The following is a 14,252-nucleotide window of genomic DNA, read 5'->3' on the forward strand; positions in this document are numbered from 1 at the left end:
TATATCTAACTCCTTCTTGAAAACATACAATGTTCTGGGCTCAACTACTTTCTGTGGTAACGAATTCCACAGGCTCACCACTCTCTGGGTGAAGACATTTCTCCTCATCTCAGTCCTAAATGGTCTACCCCATATCCTCAGACTGTGACCCCTGGTTCTGGACTGCCCCACCATCGGGAACATCCTTCCTGCATCTACCCTGTCTAGTCCTGTTAGAATTTTATAGGTTTCTGTGAGATCCCCCCTCATTCTTCTGAACTCCAGCGAATATAATCCTAATCGACTTAATCTCTCCTCATATGTCAGTCCTGCCATCCAGGAATCAGTCGGGTAAACCTTTGCTGTACTCCCTCTACAGCAAGTACATCCTTCCTCAGATAAGGAGACCAAAACTGCTTACAATATTCGAGGTGTGGTCTCACCAAGGCCCTGTACAAATGCAGCAAGACATCCATGTTACTGTATCGAATCCTCTGGCTATGAAGGCCAACGTACCATTTGCCTTCTTTACCGCCTGCTGCACCTGCATGCTTACCTTCAGCAACTGGTGTACAAGGACACCCAGGTCTCGTTGCACATTCCCCTCTCTCAATTTATAGCCATTCAGATAATAATCTGCCTTCCTGCTTTTGCTACCAAAATAGATAACTCACATTTATCCACATTATACTGCATCTGCCATGCATTTGCCCACTCACTCAGCCTGTCCAAATCACACTGAAGCATCTCTGCATCCTGCTCACAGCTCACCCTCCCACCTAGCTTTGTGTCATCTGCAAATTTGGAGATATTACGTTTAATTCCCTCATCTAAATCATCTAAATGTAGTTTATATGGATTTCAGCAAAGCCTTTGACAAGGTCCCACATGGGAGACTTATAAAGGCGGCAAATGCACATGGGATAAAGGGTAATTTGGTAAGGTGGATTCAAAATTGGCTTAGCTGTAGGAGACAGAGGTTGATGACAGAAGGCTGCTTTAGTGACTGGAAGCCCGTGTCCAGTGGCATACCTCAGGGATCTGTGCTGGGTCCCCTATTATTTGTCATTTATATAAATGACATAGATCACTATGTCGGGGGGAGGGTTAGTAAGTTTGCGGATGACACAAAGATTGGCCGGGTGAAGTTGAGTGTCTTGGGCTACAGGAAGATATAGACGGGATGGTCAAATAGGCAGATAAGTGGCAGGTGGAATTTAACCCTGAAAAGTGTGAGGTGATACACTTTGGAAGGAGTAATTTGACAAGGAAGTATTCAATGAACGGCATGACACGAGGAAGTTCTGAGGAACAAAGGGACCTTGGCATGTTTGAAGGCGGAGGGGTATGTTAGTGGGGTGGTGAAAAAGGCATTTGGGACACTTGCCTTTATCAATCGAGGCATAGATTACAAAAGTAGGGAGGTCATGTTGGAGTTGTATAGAACACTGGTGAGGCCACAGCTGGAGTACTGTGTGCAGTTCTGGTCACCACATTATAGGAAGGATGTGATTGCACTGGAGGGGGTGCAGAGGAGATTCACCAGGATGTTGCCTGGGATGAAACATTTAAGTTATGAAGAGAGGTTGGATAGACTTGGTTTGTTTTCGTTGGAGCAGAGAAGACTGAGGGGTGACCTGATCGAGGCGTACAAAGTTATGAAGGGCATGGACAGGGTGGATAGGGAGCAACTGTTCCCCTTAGTTGAAGGGTCAGTCACGAGGGGACACAAGTTCAAGGTGAGGGGCAGGAGGTTTAGGGGAGATGAGAGGAAAAACATTTTTACCCAGAGGGTGGTGATGGTCTGGAATGCGCTGCCTGGAAGGGTGGTGGAGGCGGGTTGCCTCACATCCTTTAAAAAGTACCTGGATGAGCACTTGGCGCGTCATAACATTCAAAGCTATGGGCCAAGTGCTGGTAAATGGGATTAGGTCAGATGTTTCTCACGTGTCGGTGCAGACTGAATGGGCTGTGTGATTCTGTGATTATTCATTATTAGCCTCTGCAGATACAGCAAATATGAGATGAAGAAAGTTCATTTTAAACCATGAAATATACATAAATCTTGATCTATGCATATGACTTTTCTTTTTACATGCGGCTGAAGTGAAATGCTGTGAAAATATTTGTCTGTCACTCAAGATTTCCTTTTGCATTTGTGGGCTACAAACCTTTGAATGTTGTGTGATGCTTTGGCTACATTGCTTCAACCAGATAGTTTTTGATAATAGTTCTTCATGCTGTAGCGCTGTGCCACATCACTCACAGGTACATTATGACCTGAAGTCTATTATTTACAGTTTCCTTGCAAACAAATATTCCCGAAATAGATGAACAATCATTTTTATACACCATTCCTAAAATGATAATCAGCAACATCTCAGTAATACTTTGGGATTTAAGTCTAATGGTAAGAAAGACTAATGGAAAGGATACTCCAATTTCAACATGTATAACATCAGAAAGTAGTCTCAAACCCGTCTGGTCTTACAAAACAAAAATTATTATTTTTTTGAAAGCCAAGTGTAATAAAAAGGATATATCTCAGGGCCATCACTTGATACGATAAATATCACCACTTGTGAGGTAAACTCTTAAATATCTCCAGTCAGCAGTTATCCATTTAACTGCTCTGGTAGAGATATTTCTCATGTTACATGGCTGGCTCCAAAGGATCCCCCATTTGTAACATTTGATCGAATGAAACATACTGTCTCTAAGCAGTAATCAGTAATGAAAAGGTTTAAAAGTAATTTACTGAAAGTTTGATTTCATGTAACATTTCACTCTATAACTGAAAGCATATCCTCTCTTTAGCACACTTGATGCTGCTTTATTTCCAAATGGAAAATCTTTATTCATGAGCTTTTGAAATGCAAAAAAATGAAAGTACTTTGCACATTGCACTGCGTGGAACAGAAACATATGAACCTGATAAGATCTAGAAGGTATGAGCAATGTTGCAAACATCACAGTAATACTGGACTGTTAATCTTACTTGTGAAAGCTTCCTGTTAATGTGTTTCTTGTTGGAGTATTATGAACATATCAGAAGCAGGTGGGAGACCACTGCTGTGAACAGTTCCACTTGGAAAAACCCAACTGAACATTGAATAGCATCTAATTAGTCTAAGCATGAGCAGCACACTGTAAATAAGTATGAGGAAATTCTGTTGTGCTTCAAATCCATGTAAAGTGATACCTAATGGGGCCTTTCAAACTTTAATTCTGGCATTTTTAAACTGCATAACGAAGTGCATATAGTATCACAGCAGCAATAATCAACACCAAAATTTAAATAGATTAGCTTTCTAAATATACATTTCCACAGTATACAGTTTAGAGTTTGCTACGAACTGGTAAAGTACATAGATTCAGACAACTGAGAGAGCAAAGCTCAAGCTAACATCACCTGAACCCACAAGGCATTTTGCCTAATTGAAACAATGTCCAATCTTTGAGGTATACAGCCAGGGTATGATTTTCCTTTTTTAAAGAATGGCGTTTTATGTCAATGCAGAGGATGATGTGAAGGAACAGAAGTGTTATTGTATTTTATGATTTCAACAAGACTATTAGGTTTCCCTTGACTGCATCTACGAGGAAATATCATTCCTTCTATACGCTATGAAATACTGACATTTCAATTGTACAGTCACTTGGGCCAACGTAGTAGCTTTCCTCCTCCTCTCAACTATTAGCTTCACTGAATGAGCATAAACACTGTTATTTGACTATATTGAATTGTCTCCCTGTTGACTTCATTCCTCTTCCTGGCAACTGTCTGAAATTAAGCTAATCTGTTCACCACCTTGGTGAGGAGTTTCGTAGTACAGAACTTGGGTATTGCTGAAGAAAGACATTTTGTCGAAGCTTTTCGTGCTGCACTCATCAGGACAATCACAAGAATACCAATTTCAGGGGAAGCAACAACTTTATACTGCATGAGAAGAGAGTTCTGATTGGTTGGTAAGTGGACACTGTTTGCAACAGGCAAGGTACAGACCGTATACCACCAGCCTGTGCTTGCAAAACTCAAAACACAGTGTCCAACATTAGATGTGATTCCACAATTAGATAACATTTGCTAAATAATCCCCAGTGTGCTAAAAGTTACACTGGCAACCAATTTAAGATAGTCAGTCGGGCTCATTTGCATGTACTGGAAGGTACATACATTAATACATAGGGGCCTGTTCTTTGCAGATAGATTGAACATGTACGCACATTGCATCTGTCTCAGCTAAATAAATAAGTGATAGCCATTCGCTGGTTCATTCCTCAGGGCAATATCTTGCCCAATCAGAGTCAAGCTACCTGATTTAAAATTTCAAACAATGCTTGGCAGTTAACTCTCAGTCACCATTAACTGGTGCATTTTCCACAGCAACATCTCTACCAATCAGTGTCCACTTGCCAACCAATCAGCACTCTCTTCTCATACAGTATAAAGTTGTTGCTTCCCCTGACATTGGTATTTTTGTGATTGTCCTGATGAATGCAAGATGAAAAGCTTCAACAAAATGTATTTTTTCAGCAATACTCTTGGAGAATACTAGATCTATTCTAGATATATAGATATATATATCTAGATTATAGATATATAGTTCCATATATCCCTTCAAAAAGAGCAAGTGGGTCTCTAAAAAGCCCAATACAAAGTAATCCCAAGGAAGTGTCCTTTATACCTTCATACTTTATTTCATGAAGGTAGAATAATAGTGCTAAAATACGCAAATAACAGTTCAATGACAGACAAATATATGAACACCACCAGATTTATTATTACAGGCTATTGGAAAGTTCAGAAGTAAAATGGTATATTTTCAAAAAGTATAAAAATAAACAAATGCTTACTCAAGTTTATGTACAGGTAGCCAGTAAACCAGACGACCATTCATGACCAGGTTTTCTGCAGCAAGGTTCAGCAGGTCGATGAAAATGTCACTCAAGTGATAACTCATGGAGACTGGGACATGACTTTCGATGCTGAAAGGTAATAAAAACAAATCCAATCATTCTTCAGATGACAGAAATTTTATTTTCTACGAAGAGTATATATCATTAATTGGTCTGTTGTTATTTAGTTCTTGAATGCCTCAATTTCTTCCCCCCAGCTTTTAAAGTAGGCACATGGAACCAAGTTTAAATTTTCAAATGTCAGATAGGAAAAATACAAATTTTTCACCTTAATTCCCTAGTTTAAAAAAAATTGACAGAACTGATGGCTTTGAGGTGCGCAACCCCAAAAAATATTATTTTCTTTGCGGTGGAGAAAAATAGAAGACAACAAGGGGCAACTACGAAAATTATCCTTTAATGCTTCATAAGCATCTGATAAGTACTTAACCAGTTTAAATGTCAAGGGTAAAAGAAAGCAGTCTTAGTGAAAATGCAGGGGAGGAAGAAAAGCACAGGGTCTTTTGATACATGCTTGATACTAAGGTTCCATATATCAGAGGTTAACCCGAGGTGACAGCCTGGGAGGTTGATAGAGTCGAAGCTGGAAGCACATAGGTGAAGCGGGTGGCTTCAGTTTTACTGATATCGAGCTGGAGGAGATTTGGACCACATTGCTGTATAGCCACTGCCTGGTGTAATGCCTGTTGTGAATCATGTGTCACCTAAATCCTCCGCACTTTTCTGAGACCCTCTCTTCTCTTCTGTTCCATTGCAATATACCTTAGAATGGCCACTTCACCCATGCTTACTGACAAAAACTGCTCTTTACAGTTCATATTTATTTTAAATTAGACTGGTGACATTTCAAAATCTTTCCCCTTCATTAGACTCACAGCAGGTCTAACCTGTGGTAAAATACTCACTTTTTGATTTAACTGTACAGATGTAGAATGCTGCCCAAGTTCACCTTTAGGTAACCTTAACAACCAAAAAACAACATATGTAGGATCCACTTTCAAAGGGGTTAGAATCTTTAAATCACTGCTAAATAGACGCCTGTAGTCCATTAGCGATTCTATCTACATTCAACCACTTTTTAATGGCATATATTTTCTCCAAAACTTAGTGAAGACATGACTGTTTTGGTATACAAAATTAGTGCTTAGCCTGTTAAATAAACAACTATTCATTTATATGATCACAGCACAATAATGTTATTAATAATATTTAACATGTTAACATTGTCCATTAGCCTTAAAAGAGTAAGTGATTGGAAGAGAACTGTAGAGTCCAGATAATATCAGGTTAGCAACTTGAGCATGTTACAAAGTAATTTAAAATCTGAGATTTTTAAAATTATAGACATGTTTTACTTGTTTATAACTATTTTGGAGCTATATCCATTAGAGTTTTAACAGAGTTCACATCTTCAGTTACAGCCATCAATGTGGCCTCTGAACTTAATCATGTGACTCCCCATTGTGCAATATGAAGAATGAATATTTTATAACATTATATAAAGATAAGATACCCATGTACATAGTAAAGTATTTGCAGCTTGTAAAGAGACATAGAATAATGACTTGTAGAACAACCTGAAAGGAAATTATGAATGCAATGAAATAAAAGAAACTCGAACAGGATGTTTAAATTAAGATCATCTGGCAATCATTTCCACTTTATTTTTGGGGGTGGGTTGAACTTATTGATCAAAGTGAGGAATGTTGGTCCTGAGGAATAGAAAATTAATGGTTTCTATTAGCAAGAGAGTCATTCACAAGATAAACACCAATGAGGAAGGTCATTCAGTGCCTCTTGGACAATTCATTCAGAAAGATCTTTCTCTTTCCCAATGAGGCATCTAATTGTTTCTTAATTCCAGAAATCTCACACACACACTCTATCCAGAAATCTGTATTAATCACTCAGAGAACTTCCCGTTTCCTCGTGTTCACTGTTTAAGCTTGAAATTCACCTAGAAATTGTTTTTTTGGATTAAGCCATTCCATAAAAATTGACTGTTTTATGTACCTCAATCGTCTCTCGTTCTCCTCCTTTTGAGGCTGAAGAGTCCAAGTTTCCCCAGTCTTTCTTCGTAACACTGACACTAGGGATCAGTCTCCTAGCTCTTTTTTGTATTGCCTCCAGCACCTGAATATCTCTTGTGTTACAGTGACTAAAATGGTTCACAGTATTCAAGCTGTGGTTTGACTAGCACGCCACAGAGTTTCTAGTCTTTTGATGATATTGTTCGGCATTCTATTTGCTTTACTGATGGCTGTTCTCCAGTAGTCAGACACTGATCATCAATTCTAAGGCCCCTAGATCACTTTCAAATACAGCTTTAGATATTTCAACAATATTTGAGGAGCACGCTTATTGCACATTTCTTCAAAATGAAAGGAACAAAAAAACTCTCTTACCCTCTCCCTGGACCTGGACTTATTTTTGTCCACTAGAAAGGATTTAAGGTTGCATTTAGCACAGAGACTATATTCATGCTGTAACCAGATAAATGGTGCCACCTAGCTGTTGAACTTGACATCTTGAAATATATTACCACAAAGAAGGAAGCCAGCAAGATGCAACCTGAGATCAACAGTGGGAAGCCGCTCCATTTTCTTGTCCAGGCCTCATTTAACATCTTTCCATCTATCCGGTCATGTACAACAGGTATTCAAAGGCAGTTTGGTGGTTTTCGGCCTGTGAAGATCAGCAGCCTAGAGGCCATCCGTCAGGTAAGTTTCGAAGGTTTGTTGGGAAGAGAGGGTGATCCCAAGGTGGGAGCAATCCAAACTTCTTTTGTGGTGCCTGGAGCAGCACCCCTGCCCCTTCTGATTCCATAAGGATAAATTTTAAACTTTTCTTATAGAGCTTGTGTAGTGGACAGCCTGCTCAGTAGGCAGTTAAAATTGCATCAGTATCCTTTCTACCTGATATGACCCCAATTCGCATATATTTATGAAGCATCTGCCCATGTCAGATGGATGTCCCAATTGTCCAACAGAACAGCAATGATAAAATAGCCATTGGACTGAAACGAGCAGTAAGAGTACTTATAGGATTTTAACTTCCTTCAGTTTCTGCCAGGCAGAGGAGATTCAAATAAAAACAGAAAATGCTGGAAAAACTCAGCAGGTCTGGCAGCATCTGCTGTATTTTGCTTTTATTTTAGAGGAAATTCAAATTCTCATCAGTGTCTCTTTCATGATTCAGAATGCATTCAAGTTGCTGAGTATTTAAATATGAAAGGCTATCTGAGGAGAGAGCTTTCTGAACTCACCCAACTCCATCTTTCTCAATCTCTGTCTGGAAAAAATACAAATGGCAACATATACAAGTTACCTGTCAAAAAAGAATCCTCTAGCAGCAGTGCCAGAGACTCAGCTTTGAATCTCCTTCCCTTTTTAGCAACTTCATGCCTTAATTGACTAGATGCAGCAACTAACCTGGAGCATTTTAATACACTGTCCTTTAAACCTGCCTATAAGATTGGTCCCAGAAAAACACACTACTGAATGCTGGTACATGCACAACCACTTCCAGAAGTCAGTTCACTCTAAATCAGCTCTCAGACCATTCTTAAGTGTCTGCATTCAGTAAAGCAAAGGGAGCCATATGAAGACATAGATCAGACAGTAGCTGATGAAGGAAGAAAACAAACTGATAAGTCTCCATGAGGCTCCTAGAACAATATTTTATAACAAGCACTTTTTCCACATAAGGTACTAATAGATTTGTAAAGTAATTTCAAAGCTTCAAATATTTTCAAAACTTCTGTCTATAATGTTTGTGAAAATGGCTGTTATTTTTTTAAAATATTTTTGGGTATTCTGTAAAGAAGGCTGTAAGAGAGAGTGTATATGTGTGTGCATGTGTAAGTAATTAAACTGGGGGAAGGTTAGTAAAGACAATTTGTCTGTGGGAGCGGAGAGGTGAAAGGTAAAGGTGACAGATGCATGCATTTATAATGAGATGCTATGGTGAAGTTGAACATACGAGTTGGGTTTGGAATTTGCATTGCGTGAAGTAGGAACTTGATTTTTCAGCTGTTAAGTTTCAAAGGGAGTTTAGAAGTGACAAGGGACTTTTACAACTTACAAAGGTTTCATAAGTAAACAAGGGGTTATTAAATTTTCTTTGATCCGAAAATGGAGGCAATAGGAAAACAAGAAAGATTTTTATATTTTGGAAAAATTGAGTTCAAACAGGTGCTTAGAAAAATGGACTCTGAGCTCAAAGGGGAAAAGGGTATTTAAGGAAAGGTATTTAGTTGAGTTGCGTTGGCTAGGTGGGGGAGATGTCGTGAGACCAGGTCTGTGCTGAGAAAATTTGTGAATTTGAAGCAGCCATCTAGTTTCAAGCCAAATAAATCTTTGTGTTCAGAGAGCAGTCTGTTCCTGAACTTACTTCAGTGTTTATGTGTCAACAGCAGAGTGGAAGAGAGAGAGGTGTTGTGTGGTATACTTTATTAAAGTAGCAGCAGGTTTTGCCTTAGGTAATATTACTGGATTTTTATGGTTAAAATCCATAAGGGAGCTGTTGCCAAGTAGTTTACTCGTGTGTTCTGACCAAGTGGGTTTTTGGGGGAATGTTTTGTAAGACTGTTTTAACTGTAATTTCAATCTTGTGTGTTTAAGTTTTTTTTCTTCTTGTTAATAATTCTTTTAATTTTAGAATCCTAAAAGTGTTATTGGGATTCTAAGTTTCTGGGATCAGTGGTTTTCCCCTCGTTTTCAAAATACAACAAAACAGTTAGGATCAGTAAGACAAGTTTCCATCTGGGATGTGGTTTACACAGCGATTAACATCGGCTGCAGCCGTAACATGTTGTTGTTATAATAGTTACCTAAAAATGTTAAGATGTTAGTATTTGCTGTATCCAGAGGTGTTTTAATTGTTTAAATCAAATTAATACTTACTATTCTTCCGTCGGTTTTAGAATTTCTTTGTGTGATCCTGTTTTCCTTGTGGATTCTCTTACACCATATGGAGCTAGAAAAAAAACATTTGCCAATTTGAAAAAAAGACTTGACAAAAATTATCTTTAAATTAAGAATCTCAACAATTGAGGTGACTAGCATTGTTTTCTTTTATACTCAATTCTTCACTCATTTTGACATAATTGAATTTAACTATGGAGTGGTTTCTGGGCACAGGTGAATGTTTTTACAAACTCAAACACAACATAAACGCACTTTAAACTGCAAATCAGTCAGTGTGAAGAGATGTTACAAGCTGTTACGGGAGAAAAACAGGTTCTAGGAAACACTCCAACTTTATAAAAGATTGTGTTTTGTTTTTATCCAAATGATATGATAAATCATTCATCAAGCAGACCAATCTCTTTGCAAAGACAAACAGACTTGTATGAAGAATGAAGGCGAGAATTGTACTTATAGTAATCATGTACATTAGAAAAGCAACTACTCTTCAAATGTACTTCATTGGCTGTAAATCATTTTGCGATGGCCTGAGGTAGTCAGCCTCTTTCTTCATGATACAATGCTCAACTTTGATTCACAAAACCCCGTTTTTTTATTCATTTACACGATGTGGGCATCACTGACTATGCCAGCATTCATTGCCCATCCCTAACTGCCCTTGAGAAGGTGGTGATAAGCTGTCTTCTTGAACTGCAAAGGTCCCTGTGGTGTATGTACACCCATAGTGCTGTTAGGGAGGGAGTTCCAGGATTTTGACCCAGCAACAGTGAAGGAACGGCGATATATTTCCAAGTCAGGATGGTTGGTCTGGAGGGGAACTTCCAGCTGGTGGTGTTCCAATATATTTGCTGCCTTTGTCCTTCTCGATGGTAGCGGTCATGGGTTTGGAAGGTGCTGCCTAAGGAGCCTTGGTGAGTTTCTACAGTGCACCTTACAGATGGGACACGCTGCTGCCACTGTTCGTTGGTGGTGGAGGGAGTGAATGTTAATGGCAGGGATGCCAAGCAAGCAGGCTGCTTTGTCCTGGATGGTGTCAAGCTTCTTGAGTGTTGTCAGAGCTGCACTCATACAGGCAAGTGGATGGTATCCCATCAAACTCCTGACTTGTGCCTTGTAAATGGTGGACAGGCATTGGGGAGTCAGGAGGTGAGTTACTCGCCACAGGATTCCTAGCCTCTGACCTGCTCTTGTAACCACTGTATTTATATGGCTAGTCCAGTTCAGTTTCTGGTCAATGGTAACCCCCAGGATGCTGAGAATGGGGATTCAGCGATGGTAATGCCATTGAACATCAAAGGGCAATGGTTAGATTCCCTCTTGTTGGAGATGGTCATTGCCCGGCACTTGTGTGCCGTGAATGTTACTTGCCACTTGTCAGCCCAAGCCTGGATATTGACCAGGTCTTGCTGCATTGGACATGGACTGCTTCACTATCCGTGGAGTCACGAATGGTGCTGAATATTGTGCAATCACCAGCAAACAGCCCCGCTCTCTTGATATTACATGGAATGAATTGAATTGGCTGAAGACTGGTATCTGTGATGCTGGGTGCCTTATGATGGAAGGAAGGAAGGATATTGATGAAGCAACTGATGATGGTTGGGCCAAGGACACTAACCTGAGGAACTCCTGTAGTGATATCCTGGAGCTGAGATAATTGACCCCGAACAACCACAACCATCGTCCTTAGTGCTAGGTATGACTCCAACTAGTGGAGAGTTTTCCCCTGATTCCTAATGACTCCAGTTTTGTTAGGACTCCTTGATGCCACACTTGGTCAAATGCTGCCTTGATGTCAAGGGCAGTCGTTCTCACCTCACCTCTGGCATTCAGCTCTTGAGCCAAGGCTGAAAGGAGGTCAGAAGTTGAGTGACCCCGGTGGAACCCAAACTGAATGTCAGTAAGCAGGTTATTGCTAAGCAAGAGCCAATTGATAGCACTGTTGACGACCACTTCCAACAGTTTACTGATGATCAAGAATAAACTGATGGGGCTGTAATTGGCCGGGTTGGATTTGTCCTGCTTTGTGTGTACGGGACATACCTGGGCAATTTTGCACATTGTCGGGTAGATACCAATGTTGTAGCTGTACTGGAACAACTTGGCTAGGGGCGCGGCAAGTTCCGGAGCACAGGTCTTCACTACTACTGCCGGAATATTGTCAGGGCCCAGAGCCTTTGCAGTATCCAGTGCCTTCAGCCGTTTCTTGACATCAAGTGGAATGAATTGAATTGGCTGAAGACTGGCATCTATGATGCTGGGGGCCTCCACAGAAGGCCGGGATGGATCATCCACTCAGCACTTCTGACTGAAGATTGTTGTGAATGCTTCAGCCTTACCTTTTGCGCCGATATGCTGGGCTCCTCCATCATTTGAGGATGGGGATATTTGTGGAGCCTCCTCCTCCAGTGAGTTGTTTAATTGTCCACCCCCATTCACGACTGGATGTGGCAGGACTGCAGAGCTTAGGTCTTATCCGTTGGTTGTGGAATTGCTGCTTATGGTGTTTGGCACGCAAGTAGCCCTGTGTTGTAGCTTCACCAGGTTGACACCTCGTTTTTAGTTATGCTTGGTGCTGCTCCTGGCATGCCCTCCTACCCTCTTCATTGAACCAGGGTTGACCCCCTGGCTTGGTGGTGAGGGTGGGGGATATGCCAGGCCATGAGGTTCCAGGTTGTGGTTGAGTACAGTTCTGCTGTTACTAATGACCCACAGGACCTCACGGATGCCCAATATTGAGTTGCTAGATCTGCTCAAAATCTATCCCATTTAGCATGGATAGTGCCAATCTTCAATGTGAAGACGGAACTTCTCCGTGAGGATGACTATGTTCGGCTGCTGCTTGACTAGTCTGTGAGACAGCTCTCCTAATTTTAGCACTAGCCCCAGATGTTAGGGTAAGGAGGACTTTGCAGGGTCGACAGGGCTAGTGTCATTGCTATTTCCGGTGCCAAGTTTCATTCCTTTTTAGCCGTTTGATACAACCGAGTGGCTTGCGGCTTGCTAGGCCATTTCTGACAGCAGTTAAGAGTCAACCACATTACTGTGGATATGAAGTCACATGTAGGCCAGACCAGGTGAGGACGACAGATTTCCTTCTCTAAAGGGCATTAGTGAACCGGATTAGTTTTTAAGACAATCAACATGATTTCATGGTCATCGTTAGACTTATAATTCCAGATTTTTATCTGCCGTGGTGGGATTCGAACCCAGGTCCCCAACCTGGGTCTCTGGATTACCTGTCCAGAGACAAAACCTCTACGCCACTGCCTCCCTCTGGGATTTGCTGATCAGTGCAAGTCAATTGTACTGATCAGATGCATGTTTGGTCCTCATACAAAAATATGCTCTATTCATTGTTCTCAACTCAACCCAAAGTTTCTCCACACTGTTGCATGCTCCCATCACAAAACAAGGTCATACGGTGGGAATCCTACAATAACAGGCAGGGAACTCTGAGCCCAAATCCAAAACTGGTTCGAGCTGGTGAGCAACATTGTTGGGCAATTCAGCAGTGCTGACCTGCAAATTAAAATGATCAGTAAAAAATGCAAAATATGCTGCTCAGTCTCTTCTCCCCTTCGGTGTATCAGCTTACGATCTGTGACGATTGCATTAAACAACTTCCCTCTCCTCCAAATATTTTTCGATGCATCGGAAACAAGCACATCAACGTAGAATTCCTCCAAGCCATACTGGCGAAGGTTTGCCCGGATGTTCTCATCTGGTCCTCTCCATTTCTGGTTCTTCCTGCTGGCCTTACCTGCAGAATTACAGTGGTCCATAGTAATCACTCAGTAGTAATAAAAATTACCTTCAGTCCAGAGCACACTAAATCTACCTTGTAGCCAACAGATGTAAAATTACTTTTATCTTATCTTTTTCATTTTATTCCATTTACACACTTCTCAGAATCTGTTTCCTTTTCATGCTTCTACTTCCACTTTTGTAGTTTATGCTCCTTTCATGTGTTTTCTATTTAGTTCTATCACTTGCTTTGTTCTCTTTGTTCTTATAATGTTTTCAGCCCCCAACTACCTCCGCCATTCATCACTGAGAGCACCTATTTCAATCTGTAACATTAACTCCCAGCCCCACTGTATGCATATTTTTGCAGCTTCCAGACATGCTTATTCCAACGTTCTCCATTCTGGCCTCCAATCCTCCATAAACTCCAGCTTGTCCAAACATAACTGCCTATATTCTGTCTCACCCAAGTCCCACTGACCCCATTTCCCCCAAACCCACTGAACTACAGTACCTCCCAACATGTTAAACGTCAGCTCATCTTCAGATTCCTGCACTGCACTACCCCAACTATATTTGCAGCCTCTACAAAATTACATCCCTTCCCCGTACCCTTTGGTCTTCTGAATACTGTAAGGGAGATGGTGGCATAGTGGTAATGTCACTGGGCAAGTAATC

The 14,252-nt window shown here is 40.8% G+C and overlaps 1 protein-coding gene across 3 annotated transcripts in view; it reads right to left on the reverse strand.

Moving 5' to 3' along the window:
* The window catches only part of trmt11 (tRNA methyltransferase 11), an 84,279-nt gene that overhangs the window by 36,748 nt on the left and 33,279 nt on the right, over positions 1 to 14,252 (reverse strand). For all 3 annotated transcript variants that reach the window (XM_078542146.1, XM_078542148.1, XM_078542147.1), the window contains 3 exons: positions 13,426 to 13,590; positions 9,804 to 9,876; positions 4,837 to 4,968 (listed from right to left, as the gene is read on the reverse strand). In XM_078542146.1, the coding sequence (XP_078398272.1) occupies positions 4,837 to 4,968; positions 9,804 to 9,876; positions 13,426 to 13,590 (370 nt within the window). The remainder of the gene's footprint in view (positions 1 to 4,836; positions 4,969 to 9,803; positions 9,877 to 13,425; positions 13,591 to 14,252) is intronic.

Source organism: Cetorhinus maximus, chromosome 5 (assembly GCF_964194155.1).
Source record: "Cetorhinus maximus chromosome 5, sCetMax3.hap1.1, whole genome shotgun sequence".
NCBI lineage: Eukaryota > Metazoa > Chordata > Chondrichthyes > Lamniformes > Cetorhinidae > Cetorhinus > Cetorhinus maximus.